Source organism: Oryza glaberrima, chromosome 3, assembly GCF_000147395.1.
Source record: "Oryza glaberrima chromosome 3, OglaRS2, whole genome shotgun sequence".
Lineage (NCBI taxonomy): Eukaryota > Viridiplantae > Streptophyta > Magnoliopsida > Poales > Poaceae > Oryza > Oryza glaberrima.
In genome coordinates, this window is record NC_068328.1 from 5628387 (window position 1) to 5652084 (window position 23698).

Here is a 23698-nt window from a genome sequence, read left to right on the forward strand (position 1 = left end):
AATCCGTCATTAGCAAATATTTAATGTAGCACCATATTGTCAAATCATGGAGCAATTAGGCTTAAAATATTCATCTCATAAATTAGTTACAATCTGTGTAATTAGTTATTTTTTAGCCTATATTTAATATTTTATGCAGGTATTCAAACGTTCGATGTGACATGTTAAAAAATTTTACTCCGGAATCTACACAGGGCCTCGCTCGCATGGCTGCCCAGCGACCCAAATCACCGGCTTGCTCGGTGTAGGTCTGGCTCTAGCTGTTGGTGAGGGAAAAAAAAAACAAATGGTTAGCGGGCCAAAGGGATGCAGCCCATTACAAAACGCGCATCCACAACCAAGCCCAATAGCGCACGAATCTTGACAGAAATCTAATGGCCCACAAATCGGCTGACGGTGACGGATTGCAATTTTTCAGGCAACTGCAAAATAGCAAAGCTGAAAGAAAATCTCCCGTCTCGGCTCCTCCGCTCCTTGCGCCATCTCGCGGCTGAACAGGGGAGGCGGCGAGCAGAGCAGGGGAGAGGAGGGGATCCTGCAGGTGAGCATCCACATATCCTCTTTCTCAGAATTCATCTCTCTCTCCCACCGGGACTACTTTTGTCTGGAATTTGCTTGCGTTCGTTAACCCTAGCTTCTCTTCTAGATCTGGAAGAAGCTCTTCTCTTAATTTCAGACCCTTACCTTAATACAAGTAACAACAGTTTATTGTTTGTTCCCCCCAAAAGTTTGGGGGTTCAACTGAACCCCCATGTCCCAAGTTGGATTCGCCCCTGTCTCATGCCCAGGGATATGTGATCTTGGTTATTTGTTGAGGTATAATAGTCAATTCCAGGGTTCTTTGTTTAGTGCTAAAGTAGAAAATTTAATTGAGTTTTGACTGGCTTCTCTGTTATGTTTATTTCTTGATGTTAACTTACTATTCCCTCCGTATCACAATGTAAGTCATTCTAGCATTTTCCACATTCATATTGATGTTAATGAAATGTGGAAAATGCTAGAATGACTTACATTATGAAACCGATGAAGTACGAGCTTCATGTCAGTGTTCATGTAGGACTGGAAGATATTCCATACATGTGATTAGTGAGAATATCATATCTAAACCCTGGGCAATAGCTCTGTTAAATTAATGCAGTAGTACCCATTTTACTACTTTTGTCTGCATTCCATTTGGGTCAATGAAGATATTGTGCTCGGTTTGGGGTGTTAATCAGTAGTTGTTCTTTGACAAATGGTTAATCCTAATTGCAAATAAAAATTTGTTAGTACTGATCTTTTTGCATCTGCATTCATTTCAGGGAGGGAGAAGTTATCTGGCAATTTCAGGGTGTTTTGAGTTAAAGGAAGTTAAAGGAAATTTGATAGTGATAGTGTTGCAATTTGGGTTTTATCAAATCAGCTATGGACTCAGTGGTGTTGGAGTGTGGCGACATCTCCGCTTCCCAGGAAGAACTCCTTGCCCACTCCTCATTCCTCAATGGTGGTGATGATGGTGAGGTCTTCAGCACACCTCCCACAACTCAAGAGGACGCCATCACCATGTGCACCCTCCCCTTCACCCAGTCCCAGTCCCCAGCACCAGCACCATTGCCATCACCAGCAGCCGTGTCGCGCACCACCCCTGGATGCAGCTCCTCAGAGGACAACCGAGACGATGAGATGAGCGATATTGTCAAGCAGCGGCGCAGGCCTAGGGTTTGCACAAGAAAGGTGAGGTGGGGTGCCAAGATCAGGACCCCAACCCCAAGCCCAGATCGCACCACCTCTGAAGTGGAGAACAAGGATGGTGATCCTCTGTACAAGGCAGTTCTCATGATTCCCACAAGGGATAGCACTCCTGCCATTCCTATGGACCTGATCGCGCTTGCTCGCCAGCGAGGCCTCTTCTAGCAGATGGACCTTGCTATCAGTTGTTTTTAAACTATTGAACTGAACTCTGGAGGTCAGGTCACTATCTCCTTCCCAGTTTACCTTTGCTTTGGAGGGCTCAACTTGTCAAATCCCAACCGAAGGCACTGTTTAACTAATTTAGTGAGGTGGTTAGTATATCTGGTTTTTACCACTGTGGTGTTCAGAAGTTGTAGTTGCCTGGACAAGCAGGTTTACTCGGGTTATTCAATGATGAATCATGGAAACTTGCCGAATGCCATCAAACATCTTTGGTGATATATATAAGTTCACTGCATTGCTCTTGTGTTTCCTTCCTCTCCACTTGCCATTTCACTCAGCTTGGTACTTGTGTTTCTGCTATCTTGTGCACCTAAATCTGACATTGTTTCATATTTATAGTGCATAAGAAATCGAGAGCAGCTATGACTGAGCAAATGCAGGGTACAGACTACAGAGAATTACTGTTTCTGATATTTGTTTTACTCAAGTTAAATGCATTGCTGGCTGTGCCCTTTTGTAGTTGGGCTGTTTTACTCAAGTTGGTCATCAAATCCTTGCAAATCTTGAATGATTGACGCCGAGCAAATGGAGAAACTGACACTGCAATAGTGAACCTTCCACACTTGTGGAGTTATGGTGTATTTATTACAGTTTCATTGTTCATTACTCCTGCCTGTGTTCGTTCTTTGTGATTATACACTTCCATCGGCATGAGCTGTGTTCAAGCCATGTTAATATGCTATGGTTGAATTTGCTGATAGATCATAGAACTTGTACATAATTGATGATTGATGGATTGGATGCCATTTTCTGGTTTCGCCGACAACATGCGGAAACATGGACGTATTCTTCAGGAGAGGGTGTTAAAAGAACTTCGTAGGATATGTTTCAATGGGCCTTAATCTAATAATCTCGGTCCGTAAACATCAATAACCAAGATCTCGGCCCATCCATATGCAATACTAGGTGGTGTTCTTCATGAAAATGAAAATTAAGTGTTTAACACAAAATGGTAAAAGATGAAGATTAAGTGTTTTATGTAAAACGATATGGTATTAACGTATGTTTAGTTGAGTTTTAATTATTATAAACTTAAAAACAGATTTATCTGATATTTTACAACAACTTTCATATAGAAAGTTTTCACATGAAATATACTACTTCATCCGTTTCATTATATAAGACTTTCTAGCATTGTCCACATTCATATGTTAGCTAATCTAGACATATATATATATACACTTAGATTCATTAACATCTATATGAATGTGAATAATGCTAGAAAGTCTTGTAACCTAAAACAGAGATAGTATTTAACAGTTTAAAAAACATGCACCGAATATTCAGATTTTCATCCAACTTCTCTGAGAGAAAAAGGGGCCTAACGCATGAAAAATCCTCACCGTGCGATCAAGACAAAACGCACCTCCTCGCGTGGAGCCCAGCGGTCAAATCCGTGAGCAACAGAGGTGATGCCTTCGGGCTTCTGTAACCTTCTGATGCGTCTCCACCCAAGATTAATCTCCAGCCGTCGGATCGTCCATCATAAACGGCCCGATGCGCTCCTCCCCCCTGCCAAAACTGGTCCGGCCAGACCACGCCTGATGTGGGGCCCACCGCTCGAACTGGGAACGTGGGGCCCCTCACCTCCCACACAACCACCCGCGCCCCCCCATATTGTCTACGCGCCGGGGCAACGACACAATGACATCCCGGTCCCACACGCGGTGGGACCCACCCGCCAGTAGGCTCGGAAGTCGGAAGACCCCGTCGCGTGGACTGTGTATTTCCCGAAACAGAAGCTGCGAGGTGGGCCCGGAGGAGGAGGCCCTTCTCGGCTTCTCCTTCCTTTTTCCCTCTCTCTCTTCATATCGAAGAGACGCACCGAACAAGAAGCACAAAACCCACTTTCATCAATTCTCTCTGCGGCGATCGCCGAGGGATCCAATGGCGCACGCGGCGCGGCCATTGGGTGGGCGCGCGCGAAACCCTAGCCCCGGGCCCGCTCGGCCGCCGCCGCCGTTCGCGGCGGCGGATGCTGCCGCCGCCGCTGGCCTCCGCGACGCGCCACGGAGGGTTGCGCGGATGAAGGTGATCATCGGAGCGGACTCTGCTTTTTTAGTATTTTTTTTTACCCCCAACATTTCTGGCGATCGCGGTTGCTTTATTAAGGTTCTACAGGCGATGTTTTGCGGCGTGGAATAGTTGGTTGCGTGTGCGTTTTGCGTATGTGCTGCTTTGCTCTCGATAAGCGTTAGTAGCAATCGCCTAGTTCGCCCCCTTTTGGGTATTTTGGTCCGATTTTGTCGCGTGAGAAAGAAAAGAGGGGTTTTTGGGGTAGGGCGTGCATTCCGCTTTGCAGAGCTTTGGGTCTAATTACTGTTTGGTTCCATAGATTTTGCGGAACCCTTGTATGTGTGTTTTACTTTTTGTTGTTATGAGGCTATCTATTCTCTTACTTTGCGGGGATTGCTCTGTTCTAATCGTTGCGCAATGTCACCCAGTTTAATTTGTAAAGCTGGTAGTAGTAGCAGTAGCACTTGTGCTTGTTCAGTTGTTCTGCACTAGCTAGTATACTACCTAGCACCCGGTGCTTCACAATGTCTGACCTCGTTTGATCTAATATACGGGTACTTATGTGGGCCATTTCTTTTTCAAACATGCCATGAAAGTATGAAACTACCAGTGCGATAGCGTTTACCACATTGAGTACACACGACATCTCTATGGTTGATTCTTTTTTACATTTGTGTGGACATGCTCTTAGGACGTGTTTGTTGGTTTCCTGCATAGCACCTTAGTTTCATCTTGTCGGCCTAATCTTTGTGACGGGCATATATATGCATGCATATATATAACAGCCTTCCAATTAACTTTCACACTTGGATTAGGATTTCTAGAGTCAAGAGTCCACCCTCATTATGCCTTTCTTGTAATCTTGTTACATGGGGAATCTGGTAGTAGGGGTCTTCCAACATGTTGAGACAGGCCCAACAAGCCCTACTTCATAAGATCAAAGGCAAGGTGTGAGTGTTTGGTGGGAGCGTTTGTTTAAACCAGTTCATTCCTGGGTAATCTATACTCTATAGTGTGTCATTGGGCCTTTAGCCCATTTTTTTCCTTTTTCTTATTTTCTTACCGTTTGTTCAATTGTTCTTTAAATTCTGGTTCTGCTTAATGAAATTAAAATAAATTATTCCTTTACCAGATTATTGTTTTTATTTCCATACAGAGACACCTAAATGTGTAACTTTGTTTTGTTTTGTTTTGTTCAACTACTGCAGGATAGAGCTTGTGCAACTTGTGGTGATAAAATTGATTCAGGAAATGTAATACGTTGTCAGTGCAAGAAATCTCCAGAGCATGCGTAGGTCCCTTTGTTTGTCATTTGTGCTTATTTAGTTATATTAAACAAAGATAGGCTTGTTTTTACACCTTTGTCATGTGCATTTTACCTAAAGAATTTTTTAGAAGCTTGCCATTTATCATTGTAATTTGCATTTATGTCCACAAGGATAATGCTGAATTGTTTTCTTCAAACTGTAATGTGGTCTGTTCTCTTTTTGGTGCCAAAAAACTTTTCAACAATTTACTGAAAGTGTCCAAACTACTCGTAATACCAAGGTAGCTTGTCTGTTTAACATGCATAAATGTCCATAGATTGAGAAACTTAACCCATATTCCTAACCCACCAATGCGTATAATAAATAATTAAATATTGGTAAAGGGGACATATCTAGTGCAACCAATAGCTAGATGAAATCATGCAGACTTTACACGTTAACCAACATATGTTGGATAAATGAATGGATCAAATTTTCAGGGATTTAAGGGTCGTGGTGGATAAAATTCTTAATAAGCCACTCAATTCATAGATGGTTATTTATTAGAATATCACTGCTTCCGCCTAGTCCGGGGTAGCCATTCATTCATCTTTCATCCAACGGGTAATTATTGGCTATGTGAGGTTTTATGTGATTGCACCTATTTATTAGGCTTTCACTAGACCCCTTAGTATTATTTTTTCTTGCACATGCACAAATATGGATCATAATGACCCAAAGGAATCGGGCAATAGAAAGAAGCTGTAAATTTGAATTTAATTGAGTTGCATATAAGTTTATATAATCCAATTAATAACTTGATACATGTAAATTTTCTACACACAAAAAAAATATATTTCACATCTGATATCAAGTCAGTGTTGCAAAATTAGAATGAGATGATGTCATTCTGAGCATAATACTTCTTTCAATAAGATAAGGTGTATTGGCTGAAGCTTTTTTTTTTTAAAAAAAAATCTATATCTGTTGACCATTGAGTATTCACGTGTATATACTAGACTACTGGCTTCCTTATTTTGTATGGCATCCTATTTCTCATAAAAGTGGATATTTGTTATTACAGCATTATGTGAGGCATGCATACATTTTTTTGGCTTGTGCAAGCTCTTGACAGACTATAAAATCCTCTGTTACCTGGATTGTATTCAAATGTCGTGCACATTTTTATACATGACAGATTCTGCAATATTTATGTGTTAATTCTAGTCCTATTGGTTTTATAATTAATAGTAGTATTTTTTTGCTGTTTTGGGCCATCTCAGAAAGCATGAAATCCATCATACGAATGATGCAATGCTTGAGGCAAAGGGATTTGCAAAGCCAAACTCTTCAAATAAGTATGGGATGCACAAATCTTCTGGTGGTACATATTCAAAACCTGATGCAAGAGTAAAGATAATTCCTGCAGAAGAAATTACATATGTACGTCATGGAAAACTATGTGGTAAAACTGTTGGCTCAGATGGATTACAGAAAAGGCAACGCAGACGAAGTGTCACCCCCCCTCCGAGTTCACGTAAAGTGTCTCTTGTGACACCTACAGTGGTTAATCAGAGGCCTACACCACCAGTCTCACCAGCTGCCTCGCGTATCTCTCCTAACCGGCCTGGGACAGCTAAAAATGTTCACTCAGTCGTTACCTCATGTATCTCTCCAAACTTGACCGGGAAAGCTGAAAATGGTCACTCACTTGCTACCTCAGGTATCTCTCCTAACTGTCCTGGGGCAGTTAAAAAGATTCACTCACTTGCTACCTCACCTATCTCTCCTAACTGGCCTGGGGCAGTTAAAAAGATTCACTCACTTGCTACCTCACCTATCTCTCCTATGTGGCCTGAGACAGCTGGAAATGGTCACTCACTTGTTGGGGGCTATATCACAAATTCCTTTACAACACAAATAGCTTCTCTTTCACAGCGTCCATCACCATTCTGCATGGCTGTTCTTTCACAGCCTTCTGGGACACCTCTTGGTACTGATGCCACTGCTCCCAAGAATCTTAGCAGATCGGGTAATAGAGAAGCATATGTCAAAAGTTGCAGTTCACGCACCAGAACCTTCTCATCTGCGCATGCACATTCAACTGTAGTTCCTCCTGGTACAAATGCAGAACCTTCTGCTGAAAGTTTTTGTGCGCCTGGCAATGAGAAGTCATCCCCTATGAGCTGTAAGTTGGGCACGTTACAATGTCAAGGCACAAGAACTGCTGTGGCGCCTTCAGTGCAAAAAAAGCTAACCATGGAGCCTGCATTACCGAGCCCAAAATCTGTGCTTAGTGAAAAGTCCAACGAGGCATATCCTGATACTGCTCCAAGGCCTTCTTCCAGACCAAATTTATTTGATACAAAATGCAAGGTGGGCTCACCGCAAAGTGAAACAATCATTCCTCCATCACAAAGTCCACAGTCTACATCTCATGCACGATGTGTTGAACCGCCTGATGATTTTGAAGCAGTTCCATCTACTAAGAGCCATATAATTACAGAAAAACAAACGAACCAGGAGGCACCAATCAATTGTAATGTATCTTCAGGTACAGTGTGGATCCTGACAGTAATCTCTTCTATTCTTTCATCTACATATTTAAAATAGCTGACATTAATAGTACTGTAGCATCCAGACATCCCTGCATTTAGCCCTTCAATTATTATGCTTATTGAAAATTGAAAAGGTGACAAAAGTGAAAGCAGCGGTACTAAGTTTTAGCCATGGGCATGCCATTTTACCTTGTGGAGATTTATTGATGAAAAACTTATTTTGAGAACACTGCTGTAGTAACATTGGTATTGGTGCAAACAGGTATCCCAGTAATTTTACATACAAAGCTGCACAAGAAGCATTACCAACCAGAAGCCTGCTGGAAGTAAGTAATTTACTTCATGCATTAGAGTATTTTTGAATTATCACTAGAATTTATTTTTATCACACTGTATTTTACCAGTTACATGCCCTATATTTATCTGACCGGATAAGCTGTAGCTACCGTGTTGTATAAAAAATTGTTTTGGGATCAATTACAAACTCAAAGTTATCAAAAGTTGTCCTCAAATTTGATGTACTAATGGATGAAATTGGCATTCTTGTCTAAAAAAGAGCATTGTTTTTTTTTTCACTTGCATTATAAGCCTTGAATCTTGTCTGGTAAGGATGAAGCTAATCAGCAAATATAGTTGATTAGCAGAGTATCTGCAGAATTATCTTGAGCTTTTTTGTGCCAGTGATAATGTGGTAAGCTATATAGTATCTCAGAACAATTTTCACATGTATGATAAGTGATGCTGCTTCTGTTTTTGGAATTATTATGCAATTTGGAAGTGTTGAACTTTTATCCAATGCTGAAGTTAAGTTATAATGGAAAGTCTGTGAGACTTTGCTATTTTAGTATACGTGTGTTTGATTTTCAGTTAAACATTGAGGCTCTGTTTCCATGTTCTTTAGGGGTAAATTTGAAGTGACTGGAGAGCTAACACATATTTGTGATGGACTTGAAGCCCATTTCCCTTTCGAAATTTCTGCCCAAGTATATGAGGCTTCAAAACAAATGCCTGAAATATTAAAGCTAGAGGCTAGACCTCTTTCTCATCTGTGGCCGAAAACATTCAAGATGAAACCTCCAGAAGGACAAGATATTGGACTGTGCTTCATTAGCTCTCTTCAAAGGTACAACCCCTCAAATCAATGCTTCTACTTACTTTCCTTTTGTTCCTCTCACTTGTCTCAGTGGCATGTGGGCCTGCTGGTATGGACCCAACTCATTATTTATAAAATGAGGAAGTTCTCAGATGTTTAGTGGCATGATAGAAATTAACCTCAGAAGTATCACCAATGATTTTTGGTGCGTTCAGCCACATCATCTGTCATATCCTAACAAGTACTACCTCCATCCCAAAATATAAAAAGTTTTGGGGTTGAACACGGGTATTAAGGAAGTAGGTGGAATGAAATGGGTGAATGTTATGATTTGTTGAGAAAAGGAGGTAGGTGGAGAAATTAAATGTGGAAGGTTTTGATTGGTTGAGAGGAGAATGTAAGTGGAAAATTTGCTATATTTTGGGACGGAGGGAGTATTCGTTTCAGTTACCGGCAATTGAAAACCGATTCAACAATTTATCTCTGAAAAATAAATGCGAGTGCTTTTGGAGTTTAATCTCTTTTTGTCAACTACAGAATGCAGCTGTGTGCATGAAGCTTATCTGCATTTATGTGTTTTCTCTCTTTTTCTTTGCAGACCAAATGGGAGTTCTGACCATCTCCTGAAAAATATTTCTTCGCATATTGGGTTACGAACCAAGATTGGTGCTACTGAGTTGCTGATATTTTCATCCAAGTTACTTACCCAAGAATATCAAAGTATGTTCCATGATCCTTTTTATGTCCCATTTCCATTATAAACCATGTCATGTATCCCCCCATAACTGACAATGCTTGGACTTGTTACACTTGTATGCTTAAACAAACTGATGCTGTGATGCATGCATATCTCAAAGTTACTATTTGGTAATCTTATTTGTATGAATATTTTTTTAATTTGATTTTTTTTTGTGATACCTGTTTTTGATTCGTCGCAGTAGTTTCTCTTGCAACCAGATGAAATCACATGGAGTTTGCATGAGCATAGCTGTACAGTCCCTGTTAAATGTTTTAAAAAGTGGTATGCATGTACAAATTTATCATCTAACCTTTTCTGTATAATTACCAATTTAACAGGAAAATGTGATAAGTTTTACTTTTGGGGTGTTTTCCGGGCGCTGCACAGATCCTATAATCAAACAAGTATGTCATTTGATGCAACAGGATGCAAAGAGATTGAGAGGCACAAAAATAAGGAAACTGGCAAGATTTTGGAGACACAAGACAAAAAAACAGAGAAGGAAAAATGTGGGGAGATTGGTAATAAATTGGATTCGGCAGTTAGCAGAGAAAGAGATAGGATCAACGAATGCATGAGAATGCTGACTCCTGATCCAAATGCTGCGGCAAGCTCTTCAGGTACAATTGCTTTTTTGTATGGGCCGGCACATCTTGTTATTCTACTGATTTGTTTTTTGTTCATCCATGATTTGCTTATTATACTTCCTCTAGTTACAGATTTTACTTGTCAATCTGCTCCTAGAGTTCCTGCTGGTTCTGACCTTGTTTTGGACACACCTTCCGGGTTTCCTCATGATGACCCTCCAGGCCTCACAAAAGCCCATTGTCTCCTCCATACAGGAGAAACCACTGAGCCTTACATAGACTCATCTCCAAGCCTTAATTTGGGCGTACCTCCAGGGCTTTCTCTTGATATCCCTCCTGGCTTTATGAAAGCTCATCATCTCCCTCATACAGGAGAAACTACTGAGTCTCACATAAACACTTCTCACAGTCACAGCCTTTCTTGGGACACCCCTCTAGGATTTTCTCTTGATGTTCCTCCGGGATTTACTAAAGCCCATCGTCTACCCATAGTATCTACTGCTGGATCTGAAACTGTTGTTTCTGAAAAGAAACCCCTCATTAAGTTCACTCTGAATGTTCCAAGGGTTGCACAAACAGAAGCCATTCCTGGATTTATTAAACTGCTTGCAGTGAAACAAGAGCCTGGGTTGCCTGCAATCTGTATGGCCACAGAGAAGGCATCAACTGGAAAAGAAGATGAAATTAAAAGTAAGCAGGATGAGGTACAACATGGTTCCCATCCTAATTATTTTAATAATCCCATGCTTTCTAAATTATCTTTAATTTCCTTTTCCTTAAACGAGATTTTATTGTCCTTTACCAACCATTGCCAATTTGTCCCATGTTCTAGTAAGCCGTGTTGTGTTATGTTCAATGTGTTCCCAATACTTTAATGGCAGAACCTCAGAATTATTTTAAGTGCATGTGTGCATATGTACTGCTCCGCTTGTGCATTATTTCACACCAATGTTTTGCTCATGGAATCACATTCCAGTAAGCTGCTGCTAGTATGGAAAAAAATACTCCCTGATTTTTGTTCAAAACATGATGAGAATTGTTTCTGAGGCTTTCGGTTCTTGATTTGCCTGATGATAGTTTACTTGCGGTTTCATGGATTGAAACCCTTCAAAAATCCTTTACATCTCTTCTAATAGTTGTTTCAGACTTTCAATGAAGCAGGGTATCTTTTGTTGAAATGCCAAAATTTAGTTATCATTTTGTTGTTTGCTCCTTGTGGCTTCAATCATAGCCATGTTTTGCTTCTTAAAAAAAATTCTGCGAGTAAAAAAAAAGTTATCTTCAGTAAATGTGAAGACGAGTTTATGCTATTTAAGTAAATGTGAAGTCAGAGGCTGAATTTTAGCCATATATTTGTGTTCCTACTTCACAATGCATTTTTATAGTTTCCAATTATCTTCTGTCTTTGTGCCTTGCACGATGTATTGTCTTGCATTCCATTTGAATTATATATTCATTGTTTAGCTGATATTAGCAGCTGTACTAGTGCAGGTAGTAACAGAACGGGACGAAAGCTCAGAGGAGCGTTTGTTTCCAAAGACCAGGCTTCTTTCTGATATTCTGAGCTCTTCGGCTTCTTCTAATGCGAACACAAATGCTTCACCCAAGCCTACAAGTATTCATCTTTTTTTTTCTAAATTTCACAAAACTACAAATACTATGACTAATCTATCACAAAACTACATATTTAACTCGGTGCATCACAAAACTAAACATTTAACACCAAGTTTATCGTAAAACTACACATTTAAGATGAAGTGTCACAAAACTACATGTTTTTAGTAACTAAATTATCACAAAACTATAGGTTTAGAACCAATTTAGTCATAAAACAATAATGTTTATAGCTCCAGCATAATAGTGGTGCTAGGGATTTAAACTCTAAAAGTTATAGTTTGTGATAACTTAAATATTAAATATGCAGTTTTGTGATACTTAACCTTAAATAGGTTAAATCTATAGTTTTGTGATAAATATGGTGTTAAATCTGTAGTTTTGTGATACGTCTTAAATCTGTAGTTTTATGATTGTTTGATAAAAATACATGTAGTTTTATGAAATTTACTAAAAAAAAAACAAGTATTCATATAAACTGCACTGAAGTTTGTGGACCTTCTGCAGGCAAGTTTCATGATGCACCAGACAACCAAATACAGGACAGAAAGAGAGATCACCCAGAATCACCCGAGCCTTCTCCTGCAGATACACTCAAAAGGCTCAGGGTGAATGGGCGCATAGCTCTAAACAGAGTCATGGATCGTCGAACATTGAGTTCCCAACCAATCTCAAGGGAAGGATTAGTTGATATACAAGTGTCAGGTCCTACAGTACTGACACGAGAAGCAAATGCTGTAGTTGGCAACATTTCAGGTGATGAATGTGCATGTTTTGTATGCAGCGAAGAGTTCCCAAAGGGGTGATTTGTGGCGCTCCATATCATTTGTTTTAAGCAACAGGAAGCGGCACCTTTTCGTTTTAAGCAACACTTGTTAACAAAAGTGCGCAGCTTTGGGTTTCTTGCGAAGTGTAGCTAACGAGTAACCTGGTACCACCAAATATCGACGAAACCATTTGCTATATCATTTAATAGTATTATTATCAAGTATAGCTTTTAAAGTATATCCCATGCGATTACAAGATGCAGTGCAACTCCATGGTGAAAAGTGGCAATTCGGAACGGAAACAAACGAGATATGCAAAGCATCCTATGCAGTATGTCGAATTGCTCTAATAATATCGCGTTGAACAGATACTGCTACCTTCGCCTGCTTCCTTCTACTCGAGCTTCTCTTCAGAGGGACCATGAACCCAATGTGCCCTCCACACGATCGAGTGTGAAAGAAGTCGCTCTGTTGAGTAACCTTCAACTTGCAACTGCGCAAAGGGGAGAAAACTAATCATCATCAGTAGAAGACAACTGCAAAAACGTTGAAATTCACATTTATATCATAAAATGTTACCAGACCTAAATCCACCCTTTGACAAAGTACAAGGACCAGGCTACTAAGAGACCTGAATGTACTCCAACACACGTGCATAAGATGGTGCTATACTGCTATCTGCGATGGGGATATACGCCATTTGGGGGTAGCCATGCTAAGGCGAAAATCAGTGTTACGATGACTCAGCTTTTGGTTTTTGACATACCCAAAATAGAGCATTCCTTAACTTTATGGATCTGACTTCTCCCACCGCAGTTTGGTGTCATATACAACAGGCAAATGCGTGGAATCCTCATTTTTCATTAGCTGTAACAGACAGTCAGGGAGTATAGTACATCTCCACAACCCTACCATTAATGATATAGAAGAAGGCATTTACAACTGTGTGTTCATTCTACGAATATAAGCTCAGAGCTCAGAGAGATGGTTCTTTAAAGATTTTGGTCTTGCATGAATTACCACCAATTGTATGTGAATACAAATTAAGAAACGCTGAGAGGATAAACTAACATCAGTTAAAGGATAAACTAACATCAGTTAATGTCGTAGCAAGTCAAACGCAACATGAACATCTATATTCTATGGTATAGGGCTTTACCTTTGAGATAAAAGTGTTATATTTCTCATCAATCCATTGGCGAGCCTCCGCATGCCCAGATTTGCTCTTCTGCATCAAATGTGCTAACACGAGTCCATGTATGAAGGACATCAAAATATCTGTTGCCGCTGCCTGCTTGTGGATGAAAATGTGAACACTGCCTCCCTTATCCAGCAAGAAATAGTTCTCTGAATAGATTTGTGAAGTAAAAGAAAAGTCAGCAACAGTTAGTTTAGTGTTACATTAACCAAGAGACGAGTTATACCATTTCTATAGTAGGGCCTTGTTTTTGCAATCTGCAGCCTATCAAATTTGACAAACAGAGTAAATGTTTCTTCCCCCATAGAGTGATAAACACATAAAAGCATAACTCAAAACTTAGTACTTACAAATCAGGGTGTGTAAGCCTTGAGGCTTTAGCACCTAAATGTACATGCTCATGTGGCAGTTTAATTCTAAGCAATTTCCGCCAGCTTGACCAAAATGGAAGAATATGCTCTTGCTTGGAAACCTGTTGTGGTGTGAGGACTAGGAAAATTCCACCCAAGAAATTTTGATGATTAAATAATGTAATGGCTTGCCATGGAATTTTTATTCACACAGATGAAGCAGCAAAAGCTATTGTTAAGGAAATGATTTCATATGCCGTGAATAGTTCAACATCAACACATGAATTCATGATAAAATAGAGAAGCAGGACGTTTTCAGAGTGCAGTACACATTATACTTGAAATTTGTTACAATATGTTAGGTGCATCTAGTAATGGCCTGCTAACCACAAGCTGACCAAGCTTGGGCTTTTATTGATATAGAAGAAAATAATGGGCACAAAGCACATAGCATTAAGCCGCTGATGATATACAAACACTATTACAGTAAAATATATTTACATCCTCTTCAAGCTACTAACACTTTCCAGGGCTCATTAGCTTTTTTCGCATGCAATAGTGATAGCAAGAGCATGAATTTCATGATACCATGAAAAGGAAAATAGTGTACTCACCTTCACCATTGTCCATGAAGTACTGCAGCATGATGGAACTTCTCTCATAATTTAGTGTTGTGAGTGAAAGTGACTGCACTGCCTTGTAATTTGCTGAATAGTCCCAAATAAAACAAGATGTAAATAGAAGAGTTCCTGCAAATACTCGGTGGTGCTTCAAATTATCTAGTACAAAGTAGAAAAATGAGGTTTCAAACTAACCTATTCCTAAGAACAAAGTAGGAAAAGAACAAAACTTATTTAGTGAAAAGTTGGTATGGACCAGAAAGGAGGTTAGGACTCGGGATCCAGATAAAAATTATCTAGTTTAGCTAAATCCAGATTAGTGCCACGTCTGAATCTCTGGATACCTTAAACTGCCAGAATCCATAGAAAATTTCGATAGGAAATCCATGTATGCAGCATTCTTGTTATAACTGCTTTCTTCATGTTATTCAAGTGTACCATATTTGTTTCACTATTCATTTGTGTTTTTGTGGCAGTGTCCTGATGGAAAAACTTATCTACACACCTTTTGTTCATATTCCTCTGACCTCATAATTGAATAATATTCTTCAATTATAAAGGCCTTCTTACAAAAATAAATAAATAAATATTGGAATGATGCACTCACCATACATATGGAATATCGTTAGAGAAAGGAATGAAACCCATACACCGAAAGCATGCCCTCTGGTAACATGGGCAAGAAGCATTCCCAGTCCCATTCCTAACATTGTTGCAAGTGTCTCCTGACTGCCCTCCTGAAAAGTTGAGTATGCTTCTGCAGCTACAGTTTAGAGAAATTTACCATCTAATTGCCATTTAGGATGTTACAAGATAATGCAAAGTTACCTTTGCGGATATATCAGCTGCATTATTGGCAAGTGCAAAATGCTGGGTTAACGCTGCTCTAGTTGCTCCACTAGCAACACCAGCTATACAGATAGTCAAATAATTAGTTAACGAACAAACATTTTAAAAGAAAATTTAAAAGGTTATGAAATTCATCATGTAAATCCGCTTACTGAAGGATCGAGATAGGCTGCCTAAACACATTATAACAATCAATGATGAAGGAAACAGAGGGCTTAAGAGATCCATCAACATCCCTGCAAAACCAACAAACAAACTCTGCTAGCATACTTTGATACTACAAGGAATTCGCATTAAACAAAGGATTTTTTAAATCCAGATTCCATGTGAAATGCATTTGCAGGGGCATGTGACACATATGCTATTTAATATTCACCTACTATAGCAGAATACCTCAAAAGAAAAATGAATGCTTAGTCTTGAATATAAATACCAAACGATTGCAGGACCTTTAAATTAGACGCCCGCATTCAAAGAATTAATACAGCGATTACTGATATAGACTATATTACCAAGGTCATTCATAAAGTCTGCAACTAGGCGCCACATTTTAGCATTGCTATCAAGGTTAGATCCCTGGGAAAAGTGAAAGCACAAAGAATTAGTACACCCTATAGACAAATAAAATACTGACCAAGCAAGTTATCTCATCAGTAAACAAACTATCAATGGCAATAAGATGGCATTGCCTATTCGAGTTAGCAAGAGAATTCGACACCTGATAAAAAGTGAACAGTATACCACCGAGCATTCCTGTCAAATCCCTGAGAAACCACTGCAAGAATAGCATGTAATTAAAGATGATGAGGAAATTGAAACTAAGCCCATAAAAGAAGAAAATTGAGGAGGGAAAACACATACTAGACTGCAGAGCAAGTTACTACCAGCTGACTGCAGCTCAGGGCAATGAAAACAACAACCTAAGCAATCTATTTCATATATGCACAAATTTAAGACACAAAAAGAAGTTAACGTATGCTCATCAGAAACCATTTACGTTATGCCTAGCTCCTAAGAAAAACTGCAGAAGGCTAAACCATGACATGAAATCGAAATTTACCTGAAAAGTGGCACCTATAACCGTGGCAGATTTCTCACCTACTCCAATAGCGCCTAAAAGAGCCTGGAGTCCATTCAAAAATTAATATGGCATTCCATCTAGAACAGTGCAAAATATGACAGGACATGAGTGCAAGATGAGCGAAGATTGGGCAGCGTCAAGCTTACTTGAGTAGACAGCATTGCACGGATGTAAGTCGAGAGACCCTGCAAATAAGCAAAGCATAATACCAACTTGGCTAAGAACTTAGCCCAAAGCAGTTATTAAAAACGAAGGTAATAGACATTGTGACACACAGTTCATTGCCACAAGAAAAAAAATTCACCTGCAAGGTATCCCACATCTGGAACGGGACGTAATCCGGAGTGACGCTCCCAGGAAAGCCCTGCAGACAGAGAGGCAGCTCTCGCTCGTGAGTTACCAACAATTTTCAAAGTGTGAAAATGGAGAAGACTCCACGGCAGTAAATTCCATCAGACACCGGCCTTAATCACATGCTTTGCCCATGGTCGCCATTGACACGAAGAGGGCAAAGCAATCAATCAAGTCGCGTGTTGGTAGTAGTAGTAGTAGTAGTAGTTGAACATGATCAATTCCTCGAGGGTGTTTGCATTGCATTGCATCTGTGCGAGTGTTATAGCAGGGGCGAGAAACGAGAGCAACGATTCCGCGTGCGAGGCGATGCGCACAACCACGGCGACTCACTCACCTCGGGCACGAAGGCGCCGAGCAGCCGGCCGCCGACCCGCCCCCACCGGCTTCCGAACCTGCGCGCGCCGCCGCCGCGTCGCGGGGTGAGATGGGTGAGCGGGGGCAAAGCGGATCCGAGGGAGGAGGAACGGGGGTTCACCTGCGGGAGGCGAGGGAGGAGGAGGGGGAGGCGGTGAGGACGGCGGTGCGGGAGAGCGCGGCGGCGGAGGAGCCCGCCCACTCCTCGACCGTCACCCACCCCGCCGCCTCCGCCTCCGCCGCCTCCGTGGCCGCCGCACTCCGGGAGCGGGAGGAGTCCATGATGCCAACCAATCGCCCACCACCTCGTAAGCCGGCCGCCCACGCCGGCGGCGCGGATCTGGATCGGACGCCGCCCCGCGCCCGCCGCCGCCACGGCTCGGAGCTCTGCTTCCGCGTGCAGTGCAGGGCACGTCGCGGGCTTCTGCTCAGCTCAAGACGAGGAGACTGGTGGAGTTTCTGCTTCTTTTTGTCAGACTCACGTGTGCTAATGACAATCGGACTAGTGTGCATCGGGAGGGACCCACTGGATAAGCTAAGAGCAAGTACAATAGGAGGCTGTAAGCCCGTATAGATGAGAGAAAGGAGAAGCGGACTAGTCGACTTGACACAAGAATCAATAAATTCTGTGAGAGACATGTGGGAGAGCTAACTATTATTCCCTCCATCTATTTTTGATATGCATATTTCCAAATCTGAAAAATTTATTTTTGATAGGCATATTTCAATCCAATAACATATCATCTTAATGACTTTCTCGGATTTAATACGTGACTCTTCATTTTTCCACACAAGATTTGCTATATGGACATCGAGAAATGTAAATATTAATGATTCATTTGTTTACAAGGAATGACTAGTAGCATATTTAAATGGATGATAACTGGAATTATTTATCATTGGTCTGTGTGCCAAGATGAAATATGACTATCAAAAGTAGATGGAGGGAGAATATGGGTATGCTGAGAGAATACTTGCAAAGTGTATTATTAACCTTGCTCTAACACGCACGATGATAAAAAAGCTTCTTCTATATTCTGAGCTAATGACAATCGGACTAGTGTGCATCGGGAGGGACCCACTGGGTAGACGCTCGATGATAAAAAGCTTCTTCTATATTCTGCCAGGAATCGGTTCCAATTTCGTGAAATTACTGCAAAAATTTCTCCATTACAAATTCGGAAGAGATTCAGAAGCCCAATGGACGGCGCTTTGCAGCAAACTGTATTACTGTTTTTGAATGAACAAAAGAACTGCGTTGTACTCGTGCTCTATTCAATGGAATTGATACATTCTAGTGCCGGCTCGTTCATTAAAAATAATAATAAAAAAAAGAACTACGTTGTAATTGCATTTGGATAGAACAAAATGTTGGAAGGTACATATGGTATGGAATTTGGAGTGCATCAGTTAGGTCCAAATATGGGCTTTGAAGACCCAGAAGAACTACTGCCCACCAACAATCCTGGTTTCCAACACCCCCAAAAAAATACTGAGTAGATGAAGGATGATCAGTTTCCTTATCTCTTCTACGCTTGTAAACGTTGAAACTTGGCTGACATTGCATTTTTCACACTTATATTCGTGAAATGAACTTTACTTGACGGAGAAATCAGAAATTCCTCTGGATCAGTCCTACAAAACAGGGAACTACTTCAGGCCTTCAGGGCTTCATGCAGCTTCCTCAACTTCTGATCTTGTGTCCATTGACAAGCCGGTTAGTTCACGGGCATCTGTATCGATCTTTTCGTTGAAATGATCCCTGAGGAACTCCACTGCCATGAACGTGAATGCAGATGCAGGTATGTACCATATTATTCTAGGAATGCTCCCCTTGAACAAGCCACTCATTCCCTCATTAGCCCATGTCTTCGTAATAGCATCCAGCCACCCATTGTAACTGATTAACAAACAAAAGAATGATCAGTACCTTGTCAAACAGCAAAATGACGCGTGTGACGATTTGGGAGAGTATAAATTGGATATCGCAGTTATCATAAAAGTTCATTCATGACTGTCATATTGGCCTAGCAGAAAAGGAGAGATAGGTGAGATTTTCCAGTTACCTAGTTGTTGATCCTTGTACTTGCAGCCTTGTCTTGATCACATCCAAGGGGGTTGTCAAGTATGCACTAAAACCTGACATAGAAAAACATTGGAAAATAAGTAAATATCAAGAGACCTAAGCATTTTCGGATAATCAAGTAATACTATAGGCAACATTTGGTGTATTAACAAAATTGGACCAGACCTACCGCCTGCCAAGCCTCCTAGAAGAAGCCCTTCGAAGGAGCTGCTAGCATGCAAATTACTCTCTGGCAAATACTTCCTCTTCCCATACTCAGTCAGTTCTTTCATTGCCTCATAGAAAGTGACCTGAAAATGCAAAAGATCATGCTCATCAAAAAAGGATAAAAAGGAACTCTCTTACTGTCTGCAGCTAAGGAATCTTAAAGTGTACATTACATGCGTAGATCTGTCAATAAAATCAGACTGTAAGCTGAAATGAATATCTACAAGAATTAGGGTCATGGTAGAGATAATTATGCATAGAAGATAGAACAGGTAGGGTACAGGAGCTCAAAGGCTCAATTCAAATCCGAACTCTAATAGTCGAAAGCTACTAAAGAGTGAAGACAGCCCTCTAGCAAAACATATTTATTTATCAAGCATGTGCAATCTGGGATGAGACCTGGCCAAATTTTAAAAATTCATATGCTTGAGGCTGCCATGTTGTGGTGAGTATTTAGCTCTTAAGACATGCCTACTGCATGAAGGAGGAGGGCCCCAAACCTATTGCTTTGAGATATGAAAATGTATATTAAAATTACTAGAACAATGAGAAAAAAGTGCAAGCTGAATTTCTCACTTACCATAAGACCAGCAAAAGGTACATCCCTGGCAAGTGTAGACCAGTATCTGTGTATGACAAAAGATTGTGTCAGTTTAAAGAAAAAGGAAATGAATGATAACTAGCCTATCATCACGCAAGGGATAGTATCAGTTTGTCTCTTTACATACAAACTGTACTGATAGTAGGTTTGTTCAATCAACAACTGTACACTTACGCGTCCAGAAATGTGTATATAAAATGTAGTTTTTAATGATCAATAATTGTATTCAAAGGTTGAGAAATAGTATTCGAGCATAATTCAATAATCAGTATTCGAGCAGAAATAGTTTTCTAGCATATTTCAATGGATGCGATTTTAGAGTGTCTAGAAAATAATAATTCATTAAAACAAAAGCTTCCCCTCCACTATAAATAAATGAAACGCACTATCAATAACGATAGGCATGCTAGCAACAAGCAAACAGTGCCAATACCCTGCATAAAGTCCCTTCAGACCATGATCTCTCCAGATAGAACAACCAGCATGGAACATTCCATTATAGTAGTTATACATCGGAGCCCCTGGAGTTTGAGAAATATTTCCTTTTGTGGCAGTTAAGGCCCAAGATTTCTTGGTGCCTTGGACTTGCATTCGCTGTTTCATGACTTCACATGGCACATAGATAAAAGACCCAAGTGTATCTCCTGCAATGAGCACAATGAAGCGGCATAAGAATTTTTCTCGAGTTCCATGCATTCCAATCAGAAGGCAAATTTCCAGCAGCGAAATTCCAATGAGAAGGCAAAATTCCATCAGCCAGAAATGTTTACATTGCGTGGAAAAAAAGGGCATACTTCTAAAAATAAATATTGATCACAGTTGATAAAACCTAGTATAAAAAAGTTTAGGTAAACGTCATAAATATTTACAATACTAAACATTCAAGAGACATAAGAAAATAGCTACCCACCAATTCCTCCAGCAATAAAGTGAGACCAATGGCCACTTAGATTAGGATTAGAATGCTCCAGCCATGTCTTGGTTGATTCAATAACACCAAAATATGTTGCCCCTGTAGCAAGTGATCCAGTAACACCTGGACTGATTCCTCTGTAAAAACCTGAAAATGGGTGAGTATTGAATTTCATCAAGATTGCTGCTGATACGAAGTAACTGGTTTTGATCAGAGCTAATACAAAGTTGCTTCATGTTGTTTTTCCTTTGTTTAGTAAACAAACAACAGAGAATGGCTAACCTTTCAGACCATCAGAGACCCAGACTGTCCTGATCATCTGGAATATATTTTTCTGAGCCTGCTCAGCACAAAGAAAAGAAGGATGCAGTATCCATGTATCAAATCACGAATTGCAGCAAGAAACATTACTGTCCGTGCACATGTAAAGTAAACTATCTCATACCTTAGCCCCTGTGATTATAGCCTGACTCTGAAGCCGTGTTTTCAGAGTATCGACTGGATGCATCATGCCTTCACCGAATGCGCCTGCAATTGCTCCCCATACAAATTCCCTCCATACTGCATTACAGGGTTTATCTTAGCAATAATCTAATGCATGTTTCTCTTCTGGAAAATGCATTGCCCAGATGCAGTAAAAGTGTAAAACCCTAATACAAGTTATCACATAGTTTGCTGTTGAAACTTGAAAGTGCAAAGAAATTGATGAAATTAAACCATGATATGTCACAGAGTAATTGAAATCTATAACCTGTTATCAGAACTCTGAACTATTTGTTGGCCTAATTGAGTGGGCTAAGAGAATAGGGTGAATCAATGTCCAAGCTCAAATCTGAAGAGAGGTGTGTCCATTCATATTGCATTTACTGAATGACAGTTCAATGCTACGCTAACTGCCAAAACATACAAATATGCACAGGTAACTTGCTAGGAGTTCATAAACAGCACTCTTCTTCTGCAAGGAACAAAACAAGAGATGGTTCACATCATTGATCAGATCGAAGTCATTTTTAATGCCACTGAGAGACCTCTCCATCCCATGCCCGTCTCTCCTAGCCCCCAAATCGCGACAATGGATTTTAGCTGAGGCTAGTGGAGCCGATGCCACCGTGCGATGAAGCAATGAAACGAGCGAGAAGCACTTACCGAAGAAGTTAGCGAGGTTGGGCGACGGCGATTGCGGAGCAGGGCTCCAGACTCCGACTCCAGCGGCGGCGGCGGGGGGAGGAGGAGCGGACGGGGACGCCGCCATGGGTGCCGACACGACGCGCCGCTGCGATTCCTCGAGGTTCGCCTCAGGGTTTAGGGTTTTGAACGGCGCGCCATGGATGATGGATGCTTGCCTGCTTGGCTTCGCCCAAGCTGGGCTCGTGTCTGCGTCGTCGGCGGCTTGTGCCAGATTCGCCGCGGCGGTCGCGGTGACGGGGCGGCCGTTCGATCTGGATCGAGAGGCCCAGATCGTGCGCGAGGGTCGATAGATCCCTCCGCTCGGTGCAACGGCCCATCGCCACGAGTCCAGCAAGGCCGAGCTTTTCCGGGCCTGGCGCTCTGGCGGGCCAGCCCATCTTAGGCTTGCTTGCGGTTTCCTAATTCATTTCGTATGAGAATTTGAGGTAGTCATAATCTGACAACATGTATTAATGTACTATACAAAATATTTTATAGCAGCATTAAAACAAAATACGGAGATAAAAGGAGCAAAGATAAAATAGCAGGGATCGGATCGAAACCACAATAACTAACTCTTTACCTAAGACAAACCTAAACTCACTCTCCCAGTCTCCCCAATATATCTCACTCGAAGTCTCCAATTGATTTCCTACCTTATTATGCCACATGACGGCTTTGGCTGCTTGACCTCAACGAGGGAAGGCCTAGTGATCGTATTGCATGAGGAAGCCGTGTCGTATGGATGAGAGGCACTACCATCTTCACTAAGGTGATGGAAAATATTGCCATGTTAGAAGTTACATTGCGGATAGACGCCGCCAACCTAACCTAACACATAGTAGCAATATATTGTTGGGAATGTTGTTCATGCTTGTACCAAAACACCGAAATCAACAATTGTATCACATCACCTATCATGTGGTAGCCTGATAGATGGCGGTGGCTAAATGGTTTGGTCTCGTGTTCTAATGATATCATGTAATACTCAAATAAATTACTGAGTTGGACCAATGAGCTCTGCTTTGAATTAACACATGCCCTTTTTCTTTCTCATGTTGATCTATGAAGAGGGAGGACGTTGTCAACCATCTTGGGCAAGTATTCAATGCACATTTTTGAATTTTTGATTGCTTTAGTCGTTGACATTTAACAATGCCCGGTACAGTAAAGTGGAGTCAATATGGCTGAGGCTACACCAACATCACGTATATTGTGATAGGTAAAATCTCGGTTCAGTGTTAACCAACAACGAATCAATTGTGAGAAGAATTACTGCTACACGTGCTGATGTGCGTGCTATTTTTCCTCTTAGACATGTGTGTCTTTTTCTTCCTTCTTATA

General features: G+C 40.9%; 3 protein-coding genes and 1 pseudogene across 3 annotated transcripts; 2 read left to right on the top strand and 2 right to left on the bottom strand.

Annotated features, from left to right (window-relative positions):
- The first annotated feature begins 438 nt into the window (after nt 1–438).
- LOC127765601 (uncharacterized) lies at nt 439–2207 on the top strand. Its single transcript, XM_052290538.1, has 2 exons — nt 439–541; nt 1302–2207. The coding sequence occupies exon 2, from the start codon at nt 1405–1407 to the stop codon at nt 1891–1893; it is 489 nt and encodes a 162-aa protein (XP_052146498.1). The 5' UTR covers nt 439–541; nt 1302–1404; the 3' UTR covers nt 1894–2207.
- A 1589-nt stretch (nt 2208–3796) lies between these two features.
- Nucleotides 3797–12656, top strand: LOC127766596 (uncharacterized; annotated as a pseudogene).
- Nucleotides 12657–12749: 93 nt separating this feature from the next.
- On the bottom strand, nt 12750–17827 carry LOC127766600 (protein root UVB sensitive 3). The gene is made up of 15 exons (XM_052291687.1): nt 17502–17827; nt 17361–17418; nt 16977–17036; nt 16819–16857; nt 16652–16714; nt 16310–16366; nt 16104–16167; nt 15744–15827; nt 15571–15653; nt 15350–15479; nt 14737–14829; nt 14123–14261; nt 13999–14036; nt 13734–13921; nt 12750–13067 (listed from the first exon to the last, which is right to left on the bottom strand). Exons 1-15 carry the CDS (start codon nt 17660–17662, stop codon nt 12969–12971), a joined length of 1356 nt encoding a protein of 451 aa, XP_052147647.1. The 5' UTR covers nt 17663–17827; the 3' UTR covers nt 12750–12968.
- Nucleotides 17828–18705: 878 nt separating this feature from the next.
- LOC127766601 (uncharacterized) lies at nt 18706–22557 on the bottom strand. Its single transcript, XM_052291688.1, has 9 exons — nt 22334–22557; nt 21633–21748; nt 21470–21527; nt 21185–21334; nt 20708–20918; nt 20254–20299; nt 19636–19756; nt 19447–19519; nt 18706–19280 (listed from the first exon to the last, which is right to left on the bottom strand). Exons 1-9 carry the CDS (start codon nt 22437–22439, stop codon nt 19052–19054), a joined length of 1110 nt encoding a protein of 369 aa, XP_052147648.1. The 5' UTR covers nt 22440–22557; the 3' UTR covers nt 18706–19051.
- Nucleotides 22558–23698: the final 1141 nt, after the last annotated feature.